At 59.2% G+C, this 16,102-nt stretch overlaps 2 protein-coding genes across 2 annotated transcripts in view; both read right to left on the bottom strand.

The window, feature by feature from the left end:
- Window positions 1-10,083, bottom strand: part of LOC112957529 — a 13,867-nt gene extending 3,784 nt beyond the window's left edge. The window contains exons 1-9 of the mRNA XM_026051178.1: window positions 9,970-10,083; window positions 9,541-9,696; window positions 8,633-8,853; window positions 7,433-7,602; window positions 6,131-6,363; window positions 2,556-4,247; window positions 1,966-2,046; window positions 632-718; window positions 267-358 (exon numbers count right to left, since the gene is read on the bottom strand). Of these exons, the coding sequence (XP_025906963.1) occupies window positions 267-358; window positions 632-718; window positions 1,966-2,046; window positions 2,556-4,247; window positions 6,131-6,363; window positions 7,433-7,602; window positions 8,633-8,853; window positions 9,541-9,696; window positions 9,970-10,083 (2,846 nt within the window). The remainder of the gene's footprint in view (window positions 1-266; window positions 359-631; window positions 719-1,965; window positions 2,047-2,555; window positions 4,248-6,130; window positions 6,364-7,432; window positions 7,603-8,632; window positions 8,854-9,540; window positions 9,697-9,969) is intronic.
- Window positions 10,084-10,727: 644 nt separating this feature from the next.
- The window catches only part of LOC112957528 (spectrin beta chain, non-erythrocytic 2-like), a 12,181-nt gene continuing 6,806 nt past the window's right edge, over window positions 10,728-16,102 (bottom strand). The window contains exons 6-19 of the mRNA XM_026051177.1: window positions 15,674-15,805; window positions 15,340-15,531; window positions 14,776-14,859; window positions 14,277-14,395; window positions 13,988-14,102; window positions 13,625-13,711; window positions 13,354-13,469; window positions 12,585-12,735; window positions 12,222-12,328; window positions 11,830-11,920; window positions 11,488-11,637; window positions 11,274-11,411; window positions 10,785-10,921; window positions 10,728-10,731 (exon numbers count right to left, since the gene is read on the bottom strand). Of these exons, the coding sequence (XP_025906962.1) occupies window positions 10,728-10,731; window positions 10,785-10,921; window positions 11,274-11,411; window positions 11,488-11,637; window positions 11,830-11,920; window positions 12,222-12,328; window positions 12,585-12,735; window positions 13,354-13,469; window positions 13,625-13,711; window positions 13,988-14,102; window positions 14,277-14,395; window positions 14,776-14,859; window positions 15,340-15,531; window positions 15,674-15,805 (1,623 nt within the window). The remainder of the gene's footprint in view (window positions 10,732-10,784; window positions 10,922-11,273; window positions 11,412-11,487; window positions 11,638-11,829; window positions 11,921-12,221; window positions 12,329-12,584; window positions 12,736-13,353; window positions 13,470-13,624; window positions 13,712-13,987; window positions 14,103-14,276; window positions 14,396-14,775; window positions 14,860-15,339; window positions 15,532-15,673; window positions 15,806-16,102) is intronic.

Below are 16,102 nucleotides of genomic sequence, written 5' to 3'. Positions count from 1 at the left end.
AGGAAGGAAGGAAGGAAGGAAGGAAGGAAGGAAGGAAGGAAGGAAGGAAGGAAGGAAGGAAGGAAGGAAGGAAGGAAGGAAGGAAGGAAATATAATTGCCCTCCATTGTCTGGGTTAGCCCTTGCTAGAGATACCTATGTAACAGCAGCAGACAGCCAGGGGCAATACACTTGCTGAGCAGCATAAAAACCTTAGGGCTGTTTCTTCCCTTCAGAGTGCTGTGGCTGCTTCCCCACCCGCTGGTGTCACGGGCTGCAGATACTCACTGTAGCCTGAAGCAGTTGGTCTTTTTGGTGTACTCTGTGTCTGGGGTGCAGATCGCCCCGGAGAGGTTCAGGGGAAGGGCCACCACGGAGCTCTGCAGCACAGGGAAGAGCAAAAGCAACACCGGGTTTTGCTGGCTCCCTTTTCGAGATCCAGCATGGACACAGGCAAGGGAGCCCCCGGCAGCCCCCCTGCCAGAGCTCTCCTGGCCCCAGCAGGGTCAGCTGAGCTCCCCCAAGGCAAAAGCATGCGAGAAGCAGGGAGAACTGACACAGGACCCAAGTCTGCTTGGCTCTAGCCCCAGAGGCTGCTGCCTTGCCCACCCTGCACCCACTGTGCTCCGACTGTGTTGTCCATCCCAGGGTACCTTCAGGCTGTCCCTCCGGTCCTGGTAGAAGCACAGTGTCTGCCGCATGAGCACCGCGTGGAAGAGGCTCCAGGCACGGCAGGTCGCCTGCAGGACACAGACAGAGGCTGTCAGTGAGGCAGGGTCCTGCCAGGCGAAAGGGACCTTTCTGCACCAGGAGCCCATCATGATGCAGTGGTGGGAGCTGCCTGGGGCATCTGCCCCATCCCAGCCTGAGTGGTCCCACCACCAGCCCAGCATCCTCTCCACAGGGGCAAGATGGACAGAGGAACCCAGGRGCAGCATGGCATAGCCAGGCAACCCCCATAGGATTGTCCACACATGCCAGGGCTCTCCCAGAACCCTTCTTCTAGCCACTGCCAATCCCACCTCCGCATGCTGGTTGCAAGTATTGGCCAGGGAGATTCAGCACAACTTTTTTGGGGCCATTTGAGCCAACACCTCCTTTTCACTAACTCCCTCCAGCCTCASATTTACTGCTCAAGGTTCAGGAAAACACTGGTCTGCTGCCAGTCATAACACTCCTCSAACTCCTGTAAGCTGTGAGTATTGCACATCAGTGCATAAGCACTGCACATCAGTGCTCTGCAATGTTAGTTTCAACAGCATCTCTGGTTTCAGTCCTTTCTTAAAACCTTAAAAGTCCCTGGATCCTGAGGAGAGCTGGTGAAGGTGTCGCATGCAGCCATGCCTCCCCTCCCTTGGGTGGGCAGTGATGTCCCCTGCAGCACTGCTCTGACATGGTAGTTGTGCTCGGGAGGGCTGGGCAGGAGCACCGACTAGGAGAAGCTTCCTGCTTGCATTTTGAGAGGCTTTGAGCTTTGTGCTGGGTTTAATGTCCTCTGTTGCCTTTCCTGGAAAATGCTCCTGTGTGTGGGAATGCAACAGTGGCAGCCTTACTGGTGCAACAACAAGTGACATTGGCGAGGTGTAAGCTTAGGGATGGCCGTATGAGGTCAGATGGAGTCCTTTCCAGGTGACATTTCTGCAATTCTGTGTGTGCTAGAGATAAGGTATCTCTGTTCCCATGGCCTGGTGGCAGCCAGCTCCCAGGAGCTGCTGGCTCGGCTGCATTGCGCCTTTTTGGCAGGGGGGCTGTTGTTTTACCTTTGCAGGCTGGAGTTTGGCTGGGCAGCCAAGGGGGAATGTATGTCAGACTCCTTGTTGGGCAGACAAGTGACTGGGCTATAGGCCTGGCTGCAATGGTCCGTGTGCCCAGCAGCTCCCAGGAGGGTGCCAAGGGGTGCACAGAGGAGGTTGCCCCTGGCAGCCCCTACACTCACATATCACACATGTCCCTACAGTCCAAAGGAGACATATAGCCATGCCCTTACCCTTCTACCTCCTGTCTGCAGCACATGCTTCCTCTCCAGGGTCCCCTCCATCATCTGAAACTCCATTTTATTGGGAGGAGCCTGCAAGGAGACAGAAGATGAGCAAAGCAGCCATGGGCTAACAGTAGCAGTGCAGTTCTGAGAACCATGGTCCATCTGAGCTGCTGGTAACCCCATCTCTGCCACCACCGCCCAAGGTGCCCTCGGCTGCAGAAGCAGTGTGTGTGATAGGGGGCAGCATGTGCCTCCTGGAGCCTCCTGGAGCCTCCTGGAGCCCAGGCATGGGCACACGCAGCCCTCGTGCTGCTCAGGGCAGGAGCTCAGGACTCCTTCTCGTGTGGGGCCGTCCAGCAGGCCGTGATGGAAGCACCGCTGACTGCAGTGAGGGGGGTGCTGGTGGCGCAGAGAAGGCACCGCTGGTCAGTGGTRCTACCCAAGGGCCATCCCAGCTGTTACGTGCCCCGGGCTGCTGCAGTTTAGCAGGACCTGTGATGGGCATCAGAAATGTCTCYACCTGGCCCTGCTCTTCACATGGGGTTTGAGCAGCTCTCTGACCCCCATCAGGAGTGCACCCAGCCCATGGCTCTGACCTTGCCGCCCTCTCGCTCCTCGTCCTGATGTTGATCCCGTGAGCTGGGGCTGTCTGTCCAGGCCGTGGAYACGGACTGGCCCATGCCATGGGGTGCCTCTAGGCAGGGAAGGGCTGCCCCACGTGTGCTCGGGCTGCCGCCGCCCCTCTGCCTGTCGCTGGGGCCCTTTTCTCCCACCGGGCTGTGCAGCAGCTGTGCAGCGGTGGGAAGGGTGAACTTGGCTACCAGCACGTTATTAGTTGCCGAGAGGATGAGGGGCCCGCTGTCRACATCGGGGCTCTGCAGGCTGCCTGTCCTGCTGGCAGGCAGGCGTTGGGTGCTGCTTGGTGGCATCTGCTCTTCCGCGTGCTCCCAGATGGCCTGCAGCTCCTCCTCCTCCTCCTCAAACAGCTTGTGCGCTGGGTGGCAGATCTCTGCTGCACCCAGGCTCTCGGGGCTGCGTTGCTGGCCGCCCAGCTCGCAGGCGAACACGGAGAGCTGGGGGGCAGCCCGGGAGCCCTGTGGGGCAGCAGGAGGGGAGTTCGGGCCCCCATCGGATAGTCCTGCCAGGACCTCCTTGCTGGGCTTCCTGCCGCCAGGCGGCCGCCCGAGCAGGACAAGGCCAGTGGCAGCACCTGCCCTGGCCATCGGGGCGGTGGGAGAGGGCCTGAGCTCCACGCGAGTGGCCTCCCGCAGCCTGGCCTGGCAGCTGGGTGCGCTCTCGGCCGCCGTGGTGCTGGCGCTGCCGTCGCGGCCCAGCCTGGCGGCCAGCTCGTCCCACTCCCGGCCGACCTGCTCATGCAGCACGCTGATGCGGGACAGCCGGTTCAGCCTGAAGTCCAGCAAGTCTTCGCCGGCGCTCTCAGGGCTGCTCCGTTCCTCGCTGCTGCAGCGGGCCKCCTCCAAGCCTCGTACTTTCCGCTGGCTGTAGCTAGGGTTGAAGCTCACCTCTTCGAACCACGTTCCTCGCTCGCCCTTGGGGGGCTTCCCCAGGCCTTCACCTGGCCCCTGGGCGCCAGGCCCATCTGCGTCCTCCTCCTGCCACCCGGGCTCGCTTGTCCCTGCARCCTCCCAGTGCTTCGCCCCTCTGCCCTGCCTCTTCTCCTTCCCCTCCGGCTCCTCGTGCTGCRCCGCCGCTGCAGTGCCTCGGAGGCAGCCCAGGACAGCCAAGTCCTTGGGTAACTCCACGCTGAGGATGGACCCAAGTGCCAGGTGGGGGCAGGTGCTCCTTGGCCCGTCAGCAGGCTGCACAGCACTAGGCTCCACACCATGGTGGGGGAGGCTGCCTCTGGGGACCCCAGGGGCGGCCCCACACTCTGCGTCGATGTCCCGCACCAGGGGGTTCTTCACGTAGAGCAGCAGCTCCCCGAGCTGGGCGCCGGGAGCCGCTGGCGGCGCCTTCCTGCGGCCGCACTTCAAGGGCCACGTGTTGCTGGGGCCGCGGCGCTCCTCGGGCAGCGGCTGCAGGGAGCTGGGGCCCATGATGCCCTGCAGCGTCAGCAGCCGCGCGTGCTCSGCCTTCTCCTTCTCCTTCCTCTGCAGGCTGTTGAAGATGGAGCCRGGGCCGGCCTTGGGCAGGGTGTGGGTGGTGGCAGCGCGGGGTGCTGGCGGGCGGCCGGCCACGGCAGGCGCTGGCTTTGCCACCTGCAGCGCCGTGGAGCTCTTCCCGGCCCTCTGTCCGTAGCGCTCCTCCACGCACGCAGAGGCGCTCGCCTGCGGACACAGCGGAGGGCACAGGGGTGAGCCCCTCGCCGCAGCAGCCACGGCTGTGGGCACGTGGCATGGCTCAGCCCTCGCTCACCCCACACCAAGACRGCTCTCCCCACAGGACGACTAAGGGCAGCGAGGAGTTGGGGGGCTAGGCAGCACCTGTCATGCTCCAAAACCTCTTGCCCTTCTGCTGGTGCCRTTCCCGCAGTTGGGAGCTGCACCTCCTCCTCCTCAGCACCTCAGGGTGCCTCCAACTCCGTACGTGGTGGAAAGAGACAGGAAGGGGGCACTCTACTCATGATATGGAGCCCCTCRGGTATGTCCCACTGCCCTGGCACACAGCACAGAACTCTCCTCCTCACTCTTGCCCTCTAAGGGGCTTCTCCTTGGGGTCTGCAGAGATAGTGGTCACTGTGGCATGCTGGCAGGAACGTGTATGTGCCACCAGGCAGCCGTGCTGGGTAAATGCAAAGGCAGAGCATGTTCCTTCCTGCCCTCTACACTCTCCTTTCCCATGAACAGCTTCTCCACCCTTTCCCATCGCAGTCTAAGCCTGTATTCTGGGTTTCTGYGGCTGCAAGGAAGAAAACAAAGAGACTTGGCCTGGCAGAGCTGGAACAGCATTTCCTTGTACACCCTAGACTGCATGGTACGTGTCACCCCAGGCACTACTGGTGGCTCTTCGGTCCTTCGCCCTGCTACAAGGCCCTCTGACCTCTTTGGCATCCTCCCYACTAACCCTTCTTGGCAGCCCTGGCCTTTTCCCTCCGTAATCCAGGCGGGCTGTATGCAGGGAGGGCCCAGCACTGCTGGCATTGGCAGCTCCTCACAAACAGCCCTTTGTGCAGGGTTCGGAGCAACAAGTGGATCCTACGTGGCTGCAGAGCCCCGGCAACGTGCCAGGCTCCCAGTGCCAGAGCTGCGAGCCTCACACATGCACCCAGAGCAAGCTCCCCTCCCAACACACGCACACACAAACRGCCCACCCACCCTTGTCCCCTTCACTCAGCTGCACAAGGGACTGCTCCTGCCTTCCCACAGCTGCTGCACCTCCCACAGCCACCACTTACCCCAAGGGCTGAATTGCAGCCAGCCCTCCTCCATCTGGGACCTCTCTTTGCATGCCCAAGCTCCCATACTCTGGAGCCAGAGCACCAGAGGTAYTTTTCTCTAGGATAAGGTAGCCCATTGCTATGTCTGAACCCGCTAGCCCTGCTGGGGGGAAAGCTGCCCCCAGCCAGCCTGGCAGGGCAGCGAGTAGCACTGTGGAGAGGACATGGCAGGATGGCCAGGCAGGTTAGTAACAGGCAGGTTCATGCCATGCAGCCACTTTGCCCCACATGCAGCCTCCCTGGAACGTTACCTCTTCCATGGACTGGTGTGATGACTTTCTCTTTCGCTTTAAACTACCCCAAGTGTTTCCTAAAAGCCCCTGGCAACGCTTCCAAAAGGTTTTACAGCTTGAGGGTTTAGTGGCAGGGAGCTGAGCATGGGGAGAGAGAGACACAAAGAGAGGTGAGGGAAGAGCAAGAGTGGCCAGCTACAGGGAGCAGAGAGCAGGCAAAGATGTGCTACAAGCTGCTGCTTAGTCCCCAGGAATCACCTGACATCCATCAGAGCCAAAATCCCTCTTGTCTTTCTGATATGGCCTGGACAGTTTGCTTGGAAATGGCCTAAGCGGATCCCTCCTCTGGGAGCAATCTGGGAGCCTTCGTGTGCTAAGCATCTGCACCCACCCCCTGGGCCCACCACATGAGGAGGTCTGCAGTGAAACACAGCTCCCCATGGCAACTCCAGACAGCCACAGCAGTGGCCAGGCCCAGGTGGGCACGGGGAGTTCCTGCATGTTTCTGTTAATGCCACAGCCCTCATGCAGCTTCACATACCGTTTGTGGAGCTTCCTCCCCAGGCCGTTCTCCACCCAATGCCAGCTGTGGCAGCTTCTTCTCTCCCTTCTTGCCAATGCTCAGGATCAAGTTGACAGTCCCCCCTAGGCTGCCAGYCCCTCGTGGTGGCAACAACACAGTGGAGGTCTCAGAAGGATCCCAGAGGAGACCGTCCTCCTCAGGGGGAGGACTGTGGGGCACCATGCTCCTGGGCTCTGGTCCCAAGAGGGCATCTGAGATGGGTGACAGTGGAGGGGAAATGGCCGTTTCCTCCACCACCTGTGACTGCAGCTTTAATCTTTGCATAGATTCAGATGGGGAGCAGGGTGCAAATCCTGTTAGGCCAAGGATGCTGTCTGCACACGGCTGAGCACGTGGGACTTGCTGCTCCTGGGAAGCAAGACAAGAGAAGGAACATGGAGGGCTGCTCCAGCATGCCCAAGCACTCTCCAAGGCTTGTAGCCCCCCTGCTCAGGCTCCCAGACAGGAAAACAGTGGCACAGAGATTGCCCAAGCTCCTCCTTGGATGCAGGGTGACCATGACTGTAAACTCAGGTGCTTTATCTGACCAGTCATCCCTGCCTGTCCTGTCTGAACCTGAGAGTGTTGGGGGTGTCACCCCCAAGGTGTGACACATCCCTCCCCTAATTTCATGTCACCTGCTCCATTTAGTGACTTTGCTACCGTCAACCTTGGCCCCTTGAGGCAGATTTTCCCCCCTCTCTGATGGTCACCATGCCGCCAGATACTCACCTGGCCAGTTGGGGGCACACCTGAGGGACTTTCAGGGTCCTTTCTGTCCTCCTGCTTGTTCCCAGGGTCCCGCTGGTGTTTCTGTGCTCGCCAGCGTACCAGCACCCAGCCCAGCATGCTCTGCAGCTCCTCCATGCGCTCCTTTATCTAAAGGGAGCAGAGATGCCAGGCAGTTCACAGGGACACCCTGCTCAGATCCTCAGCCTAGGCTTAGGGACACAGTCCTGACTAGGACACTTTCTACCAGGAACAGTTAAGGGGGAGTTCGGAACCAGAACTCCAGGCAGTTGCATCCAGCACTGTTTGAAATGCTTTCCCGACGTTCTCCCAGCCACAGAGACCCTGCCACCCAAGACATTCTGATGAGGGTCTCAGAGCCTTCAGCAGCTACGGGGAAAGTGCAACTGGCTCTGACCAATTTGTTGGGGCTTTATGTCCACCGCTTTATCTAACCTCCAGGGACTAGCCCCAGCAGGGTTCAGTGAGGTGCTGAGAAATGGATCCCCATCCTTGCAAGAGGCCAAGGCTCCCTGCTACTTACTGTCTCACTCAGATAGTGCTCCTCAGTCACCAGTGCCTGTCCCACTGCTGCCAGTTCCTCAAACTCCTTGAACTTGCCTTCAATCTTTCTCTCCAGTTCCTCACACTGAATATCCAAAAGGCTATTGCTGCCCGGGCTTTCCGAGAAGATCTGAGCCCGTGTGTCCTCCGTCCAGGAGCTGAGGGCACAGGAAGGTCAGGAGTAAGAATAACTCAGCTCATTCTCAACCCGACAGTATTCCAGATAAGCAATTCCCAACCAGCCTCAGGCTGAGCCCTCAACTTCCAGAAGGACATGGCTCTCCACTAGCACCAAGCACCCTTAAAGATGCCCTTCAGCCATGGCAGCTGTGCAGGATCCCAGGCTCTCTCTGCCATACCCACATATAGCTGAGCTGGGAACAGAGCTGCAAGCACACAAGGGGTGATGTGTTACCTCTATGGACAACATGCTCTACTTTTAATAGARACTTGGCTTTTAGTAGAAGCGACCTCTGCCTTCCAAGCTGAGGTTGCAGAGTGCTCTTGGTAAAGAAGGCTGCTTTTTGCCAGAGTCTTGTGCAAAGCAAGCAGGCAGTCACCATCTCTCATTTGTCAACACTGACCACTGAGCTTTCCAGTTTGAAAACCGGAACGGGGAGTAGGGCAGACAAAGTGGATGTGAAGGGTAAAAGCCTAACAAGAATGAAATACAGGAGGAGGGGGCAGGTCAACGCAAGGAAAAGAGAGCAAAGGGAAAAGTGAATGCAGCTAGATGGAGACACTGCAAAGCTGTCAGGACAAAGGCTCGGCTGGGAGCACAGTCCCCATGGGGACATCCCATGGAGGCTCAGGAGTACAGGGATTGTGTGTGTGTAGGAGGGCTGTTGAAGCACTGATTCTCTTTTGGCACAGCAGCAGGAAATCATCAAAAAGTGTGTGAAAACTGTGCTGCAACTACCACTTATCTTCAGCCTGCTATCACAATCTTTAAGTCAGTGTGGTGATGTGGTGGCCCATGCTAGATCAGGGCCCCGCAGCAGGCTGCTCTCTCCGTGCAGTTCCAACACACCCTACACTTCAGGTTACAAACAGTCCCAGTCTGCTTTCTGCGCCACCATCTGCTCACGGACTTGGGAACAGCTGCACCTCTGGGAATGCCGCAGTCTCACCAGCTCCCCCCTCAGAGTAGCATTGCAAAAGCAACTCTGATCGCTCATCACCACTTACATCATGGCTAAATAATCCTTGAAGAACTGCCGCAGCCGTGCAGCCTGTTGCACGTGGGCCTTGTTCTCCCTTAGCAGCTTCTGCAGCCCTTCCCAGGCTTGCAGGGCTCCCTGCACCTTTGGGCCGATGGCACACATCTGAGTTGGGCAGAGCTTTTCCAAGCRGGCAGCAGCCTTCTCCAGCTCCTCCAGCTGCCCCTGCAGGGTCTCACACACAGCAGACTAGGATCACAAGGAAAAAAAAAAAAAAAAAAGTTAGGATACTTAGAGCGGTGTGGCAATGGAGCAATGGATGCCTGACTTCTTTTCCTATCCTGCCCAAGGACACTCTTTACCTGCTGATTGAGACACATCCAACCCATTCCATTCGTTTCTCCACGATAAGGTCAGAGAAAGCACCAGTCCTTCAAGGCAGGACTTCTCTGTGCCCCAGGATGCATGGGATGAAAGGAACATGCTAGAGGGGAGCTTAAGGCTATTGTGGGGCACTGAAGGTCGAGGCTGTGGGCAGCAGGAAAAGCCATGCTYCATAGGGATGATGGGCAACACAAAGGGCTGCAGGAGTGCAAAGGAATGTGGTTTCTCCACACCAGCCTGCTCTGCCCGCATGAGTCACCTCCCTGCCGACGGAAAGATGAGCGAGGTGCTGGCAGCCTGGAGCTGGCACACGGAGCTGACGCAATCTCTCTCCCCTTCCTTGGCCCAGGCCAGCCAAGGGGAGCGGGGCCAGGCTCGGCTTGCCTGGAAAATTCCAGCCCAGCCCTCGGCAGTGGGCCAAAGCTTACGACACCTGGGCCCCTAGGGGCCAGCACCTCCCCAGGACAGCCTGGTCCAGCTGGGACACTTCCACACCACGTCTCATCTCCTGCCACGCGCCGATGGGCAGGGTGCCTCGCAGCTGCCTCTCACCTCCATGTCCCGCTGCCTGCTCAGCAAGCCCTGCAGTCCCTGGAGGTCCTTCTCGCTCTTCACGAGGGTGAAACCGCTTTCCACTTGGGCTGTGTCTCGAGCCAGGGCTTCGGCTCTGCATTGGGTGGCCTCCAGGCGCGGGCACACCTCTGCCAGCTGAATGCCGAGGAGGAGAAAGGTGAGCCCCGAGGTAAGAGTCCAGGTGCCACCGCTTCTCAGCGTCGTGGTGCAGCCACAAGGCGCTCTGCTGCAGGGCAAGGAGCCCCTGCACAGCAAGGAGGATATCCTCCTTGCACAGCCCACAGCTGTCCCGGCTCACTTGTACAGGCCCACTGTGCTGGGACAGGCCTACTTGTGCTCCCCCTTCCAAGGTGGCATGGCTGGCCCTAGACAAGCCATCCCAATCACACGCGTGGGTGCCACCCGTACCAGGTGCTCCAGGCTCTCCCTCGCTGCCGCTGCCTCAATGACCCGCTCCCGCTCCTTCACTGCGTCGTTCAGCATCTCCACCGCCTCCTGCAGCTGTCCCAAGGGGCTGCTCATGTCCTCGCTGCTCGGTGGCTGCCTCGCTGGGGCTGAGAGCAGAGGCAAAGCCCCCTGCGAGCCATGCTGCCCGCTCCCTGGCTGAAGCCAACAGAGATACCAAGTGTGAGAGAGAGGGGAAGCAACCTTCTAAAAAAGCTGGCCTGTGAGGGGGACCCATGGGGCCATAAAYTGACCCCTGGGTTGGTCCTGACTGCTTTGAGCTGACAGCAGCAGCACCAGGCCCAAGTGCCAGCTGCAATAATGTGAGGGGAGCCCCAAGGGGCGAACGGGCAGTGCCCGGCAGTGCCGAGGGGTGCGGGGCCCAGCTCACCGGAAGGGATCGGTGCCGGCTCCGCGCCTGCTCCTCCTCTTGGACGTTCTGCAGGAACTCGGCGAGCACCAGGGAGTCGCGCAGGTCCGCGGCCCGGCGCCGCAGGGCYGTCTGCACGCGCGCCAGCCTGCCGGGGCACAGGCATCACCCACAGCTCGCCCGGGTGCTGGGACCGCGCGGCCACCYCTCGCAAGGAGCAGCCTCTTCCTCCCTGCCCTCCCTGAGGCCCAAGGGAGAGGAGAGAGGAGGGAGCCTCCCCAGCACTCACTTTTCCTCCACCATCTCCACCTTCCTCCGCATCTTTCTTGCCGCCTCGTGCTCTGTGGAAGGCTTATCTGCCACCTCCTCCCGCAGGGCCTGGAGTCTGTGGCCGCAGACCAGGAGCTGCCTCTCCAGCTGCCCCGTCTCTTCCAGGTCCCTGCGCAGCTCCGCGGGGCTTCTCATGGTGGCCGGCTCCGAGAGTGACTTGGCCACGGCTTGCAGCCACCGCTCAGCCTGGTCCAGCTCCCCCACCAGCCTCAGGGCCTGCAGGGACAGCGCAGAGGTGGCACCGGCCCCGTGAGCCTGGCTCAGAGCCCAGGACATGGCCCCAAGGCGGGGTGCCCAGGGCACAGGCAGCTCCCACTCTGCCATTCGGAGCAACATGTGGGCAAGAGGGATAATGCCAGGACAGGCCTATATTGCTGATGATACCACAGATCCTGGCCCCATAATCACCAGCCCTGYTTGCTGAGCCAAGGGAAGGTCAGGCCAGGTCTACATGCCCTTGGGCTAGGAGGATCAAAAGTTGYGGGCAGGCAAAGCCATTCCCAGTAACCTGGTGTGAGGTTTTTCCACACTCATGCCCAAGCCTCACTGCGGTGCTGCCTCCACGTACCTTATCAATTTCCTTCAGCACCGCTCCATTCTCCTGGTGTTTCCTCTGCAAGTCCTCCCAGAGCTCGCCCAGCTCCCGCAGCATGGCCTCCACCTGCGGGCTCCCCYGGGCCCCTGTGCCCAGCAGCTTCTGCCCTTCCTAGAAGGAAGGGATGAGTGTTACAGGCAGTCCTGCTGGATATCCCTCTTCCTGGCCTGCACTGGAGGGGGCTCACCAGGAGCACAGCCTCGATGCTGGAGCTGTTGTCCAGGATCTCTCGCTGCAGAGCAGCCCGCTGGGTCTGTGCTGCCTCCAGGCTCTCAGCATCCCCCACTGGACTCAGGTGGACACTGGGCCCCACGTTCTCCTTGAGCCGGGACACGGCCTGTTGAGGAGCACAGGGAACACAGTGCCTTAGTGCCCGGATCAGGGATGGGTGCGCATGTTTACATGCATGTATGCACATGAGCAGAGGGAGGGTTGGGAAGAGGGATCCCCCGACACTGGGTCTCCTGAAGAGGCTGGGAGCAGACATGAGGGGGCAGGGGACGCGCCTTGACTCTTGGGGAGACGTTACCACGTTCGCAGCCTGGCAGAAGTCCTGCACGTGCGCCTCCGGCTCCTGCGCGCCCCGCTGAGCCTCCAGGCACCCCGGCACCCTCCTCCTCCTGCGGGAAGGAGGAAGRTCAGGCTTTCCTTTTGCACAGGGACCCCTCTTTCCTCAGGATTTTCCAGAGAGGAGAGGGGCTTGGACCTGCTACAGAGGTCCCACCATTCAGATCCCCTTTCTGTCCTCACATCTAGCCCCATCCCAGCCTTAGGGGCCATGCAGCAGGCATGAGCATAGATCTTTTTAACTAAGGAACAASTTGGGTCCCAGCAAGTGTCCTCTGCTCCTGCCAGCCTTTCCCAAACTCACAGCTCTCCCTTCTGTCCCCGTGCCTGGGAGCAGCCACCAGGAACCAGTACCTCTTGCTGTCGCCTCCAGGAAGGGGTTGCCCAGCTGTTCCATAGCTGGGGCCACTCTCTTCACCTCTCACGTACTCTGCCACGTTCCTTCCAACGTCCTTCTGCACCTATGGCACAAAGGCCCCAAATCCTCCTTTGCCCAGTCCAGAACATGCTTCTCTTTGATCCATGCTTGGCACTTGTTGCCTCCCATGAGCAATGGGGGGAGATCATGGGACTGATTACTTTGGGCTCAGTGCAGAGACTATGATGGGTCACTGAGCCACGGTGGAGTGCATGCAGTAGGCTTTTGCCAGTGACCAAATACTTTCCCCTCACAAGTTTCCTCGTTTTGCTAAGCAGAGGCCAAGCTGTTGTACTCACTGTGCTCCCAGGACCTCTTTTCTGCTTGTCTCCTACTTCCTTGCCCGCTGCCCCATGGCTGCTCCCTTCTCCTTTGGACTCATGGCTCTGAGCTGCAGCTTCACCCCCTGAGAAAGGGCTTGCTAGAGCCAGCGCTGGAGGCTTCTCATTCCTGGGAAAGGGGCAGAGAGGGCATGTGAAGGATGCCTGGGGGAGCAGCGGATAAAGAAAAGAAACCTAAGCTGAGCTAGTCCCCCAGAGACAGCCTGCCAAAGCCCAAATGCTAACCCAAGCCTCTCCCCAAGCCTCTGACTCCAGTATGGGGATTTCTAGCACRCTCGGTGGCAGACATGTGGGACCAACTTTTCCAGTGGGACAGTTTTCCTGATGGTCTGGCCAATTTGCAGCTGCATGAATGGGAGACCAGAAAAGCTGGCGTTTGCTCCCTGTGATAACTCAGCAGGCAGACACCACTGTGGGGTGTCTTGGCCCTTCCACCTGCTTTCTCCAACCAGCCACTCCTGTTTTTCATGCATGCAGCCCCTCCTGTACCAGAGGGAGACAGACCATCCCTTTCAGTGCATTTATGAGAAAACCGAGGCCAACAACAAGGTGGGGAGGTGCTCTCTAAGGTCAGGGAACTGGCAATGTGACTAAGTACAGACTCCTGAACTATATTTAAACATAAACTCTTAGCCTCACTGGGAGCCAGAAGCGGCTGCTCGCTTCAGCTCTGAACTTTGGAGGAGYAGGGTTTGAACCCGCAGGTTCCTGCCAGGCTGTGTCCTACCTCAGCACTTGCTGGAGCTGGGCCCAGCTCTCCTTGACCTCTCGGTGCTTGTGGGTGACTCGCACTGCCAGGCTGGGCTGAAGGCTGAGGAGCTGGGACACAGTCACATCCAGCATCTGGTGGGGAGACAGCAGGCTCGTGTGACACAACTGGTGACGGACGAGCCGCGTGTGGCAGYGGTGACAGCAAAGCACTTGCAGCTGTCTAGGAGCAGCAGAAGCAGCAGGAGCAGGGRTTGCCTCCCCAAGTCTCTGGCACACCCGGCACTCACCATCACCTGGCTGGCCATGTCCCGGACGTCCCGATCGCGAACGGCCTCGGCCTCCCCTTGCTTCCCCACGCCACACACACTCCTCCACTGCAAGAAGAAACTGTGGTGAGTGAAGAAAAGAGACCAGCACCAATATTTTCATATCACTTCAGGAGAAGCACATCCCAGAGCCACTCTTGCTCCTCTGTTTTGCCAACCCACTCCAAGCTCCAGCCCCCAGCTCTCTCCCTGACCTTGGTCCACAGCATCCTGCATTCCAGGGATGACAGCTGCATTCTCTTCACCTGGCTCTCACTCCAGACATGCAGCAATTCAGTATGAGGGTATGAAATTTGGGCTGACCCTGGCCTGGGTGTTCAGTACCTTGGCATGCATGGCCCCAAGAAGGGTATCTGCTTGCTGGAGGAAGGCAGCTACTTCCAAGGCCAGCTGTAGAGCTTCATGATGCTCCTTCAGGGTCCCTTGGATGCGCAGCCACCTGCATAGATAAACGGGAAGAGGTCAARGGCAGTCTGTGCCATGGCATTGACCATTTCTACAGGAGGCTGTTCAGAGGTGAGAAGAAGCAGGACAAGAGGCAGGAGATTCATGATGTCCTTCAGCGACCTGTGCCTGGCCCTCCCACAGCTCAKCCTGTAGACCCTGCACTTACATCTTGTTGAGGTGCTTGCGCCGGGCAGAGATGCTCCTGCTCTCACTTTTGCCTTGTTTTTCCAACTTCTGTGCTAGGCTGTTCAGCTCCTCATGCAGACTCTGGAACTGCTGTTCCTCCTGGTCCAAACAGAGAGGCAGAAAACACCATTCCTCATCAAGGTCAGTCTTCCATCTGTCACTCCTGCCACTCTCTCAGGTACCTCACATTTGGGCCATGCTCCATCATTGGGTTCCCAGAGCTAGCGGGTTTCAATTTTCTTGGCCTTACAGACCTAAACCTACTTTGGGTAGATTTTGAAGAGCATGTTGATGGTTTTGGTGACCCAGTTCATCACAGTGGATGGACAGGACTGGGTACTACTGGGCCACCCATTGCTCATGTACTGTAAGATCTCATTTCTGGGCAAGGGTGGGGAGATGGAGTGGAACCTGGGCAGGAAGTCCAAGCTCTTTGCCCAGGAGCTGCCCCCTCCAGAAGCACTCCAAGAGACTCTTACCTGTTTCAAGTCAAGGATGCGACGGGTGAGCTGGATCTTGTCAAGGCTTTCTTGTAGCAGGGCTGCTAGGGAGGGCTTCTCCTCCTGGAGCAAGGACAGGGTGTGAAGAGATGGCGAGAGCACAGGACAGACATGCTGTCTCCCTCTCCAGCCTAAGCCAAGCAGGGTGACCAGAGCAATTATGGAGAGTAATTAAAACCCTCTCATGTCCCATTTCTGACTGACAGAACGGTCATGAGTGCCTCATGTCCCTTCCTATGCCTCTGTGTCTCATACCCCAGAGATAATAAACTGAGCAGTGTCACCACCTGCAAGASAGCAGGGATCTGGATCTCATAGAGGATCAGATTTGCACCACACGTACAAGCAGGACCATGAAGCTACAAGGTTTAGTCACATGACTAGGACAGCTCTCCTATGGCCATTCCCAAGGGACGCACCCCTGTTTCTGGCCCATGAAGCACGGGGCCTCAGGCACACTGTGGGTGTCCAGCTTGCTTACAGCCCTCACAGGGAGCAGCAGAAGGCCCCGTCCATCCCGAGCGAGCTCCCGACACACTGTACCTTCTGCCTGATCCACGCTTCCAGCCGCTCAGCCTTCCTGGCGAAGTCCTGCAGGCTCCGCAGCCCGCCCAGGGCTTTGCTCTGGCTGGCCGCTGTCTGCCGCAGGAGCTGCCACTGCTCCCGCAGCGCCAGCAGCTGCCGACGCACCGTCTCGGCGCTGCCGCTCGGCCGCCCCATCAGCTGCTCGCCCATCTGAGGGGACAAGGCGCCTGCTCGAGGGCAGCCCCWGCTCGCCGGGGCGCTACAGCAAGAGCTCGGAGGTGCTGGCACTGCCCGAGTGCGGCAGAGGAGGTGTCCCCATGGTGAGGGTGTCTGCACCACAGCCCGGCCTCACCTGGTTGAGCTTTATCAGAGTGTTCTCAAAGTCTTTCATGTCCCTCTGCAGGGTCTGAGCCACGTGCTCCCAGTCGTGCATGTCGCAGCTGTCTTTCAGGTCCCGCAGCTTGCCTCGCACCCAGCCCTCCGCCTGCCATGCAGGAGACAGCCATGAGCTGGGCGGTCTCTAGCTCTCTGAGAGCCCCAAGAACATGCGTGGGGAGGCTCTTTTCTTTGACAGGAGAAGCCACATCGGGTCAAGCGGAGWGGCTCTGTGCAAGCATCCCAGTGCAACACATCTGCTCTCCTCGCTGGTGCAAACACGTGCACGCACGTCCGCCCCGGCGCACGGATGCAGCCCCTCTTCGCGATCCCTATTCCCATGCTGCTGGCGAGGGAAAGGGATGTGGAGGAGGAGGAAGAGGAGGGGAATGGGGGCGGGGGGGGG

The sequence above is a fragment of the Nothoprocta perdicaria genome, unplaced genomic scaffold, assembly GCF_003342845.1.
Source record: "Nothoprocta perdicaria isolate Ctin4 unplaced genomic scaffold, notPer1 scaffold_73, whole genome shotgun sequence".
Lineage (NCBI taxonomy): Eukaryota > Metazoa > Chordata > Aves > Tinamiformes > Tinamidae > Nothoprocta > Nothoprocta perdicaria.
The sequence above is the reverse complement of the archived record's forward strand: the minus strand, read 5'-3'. Positions and strand labels throughout refer to the sequence as shown.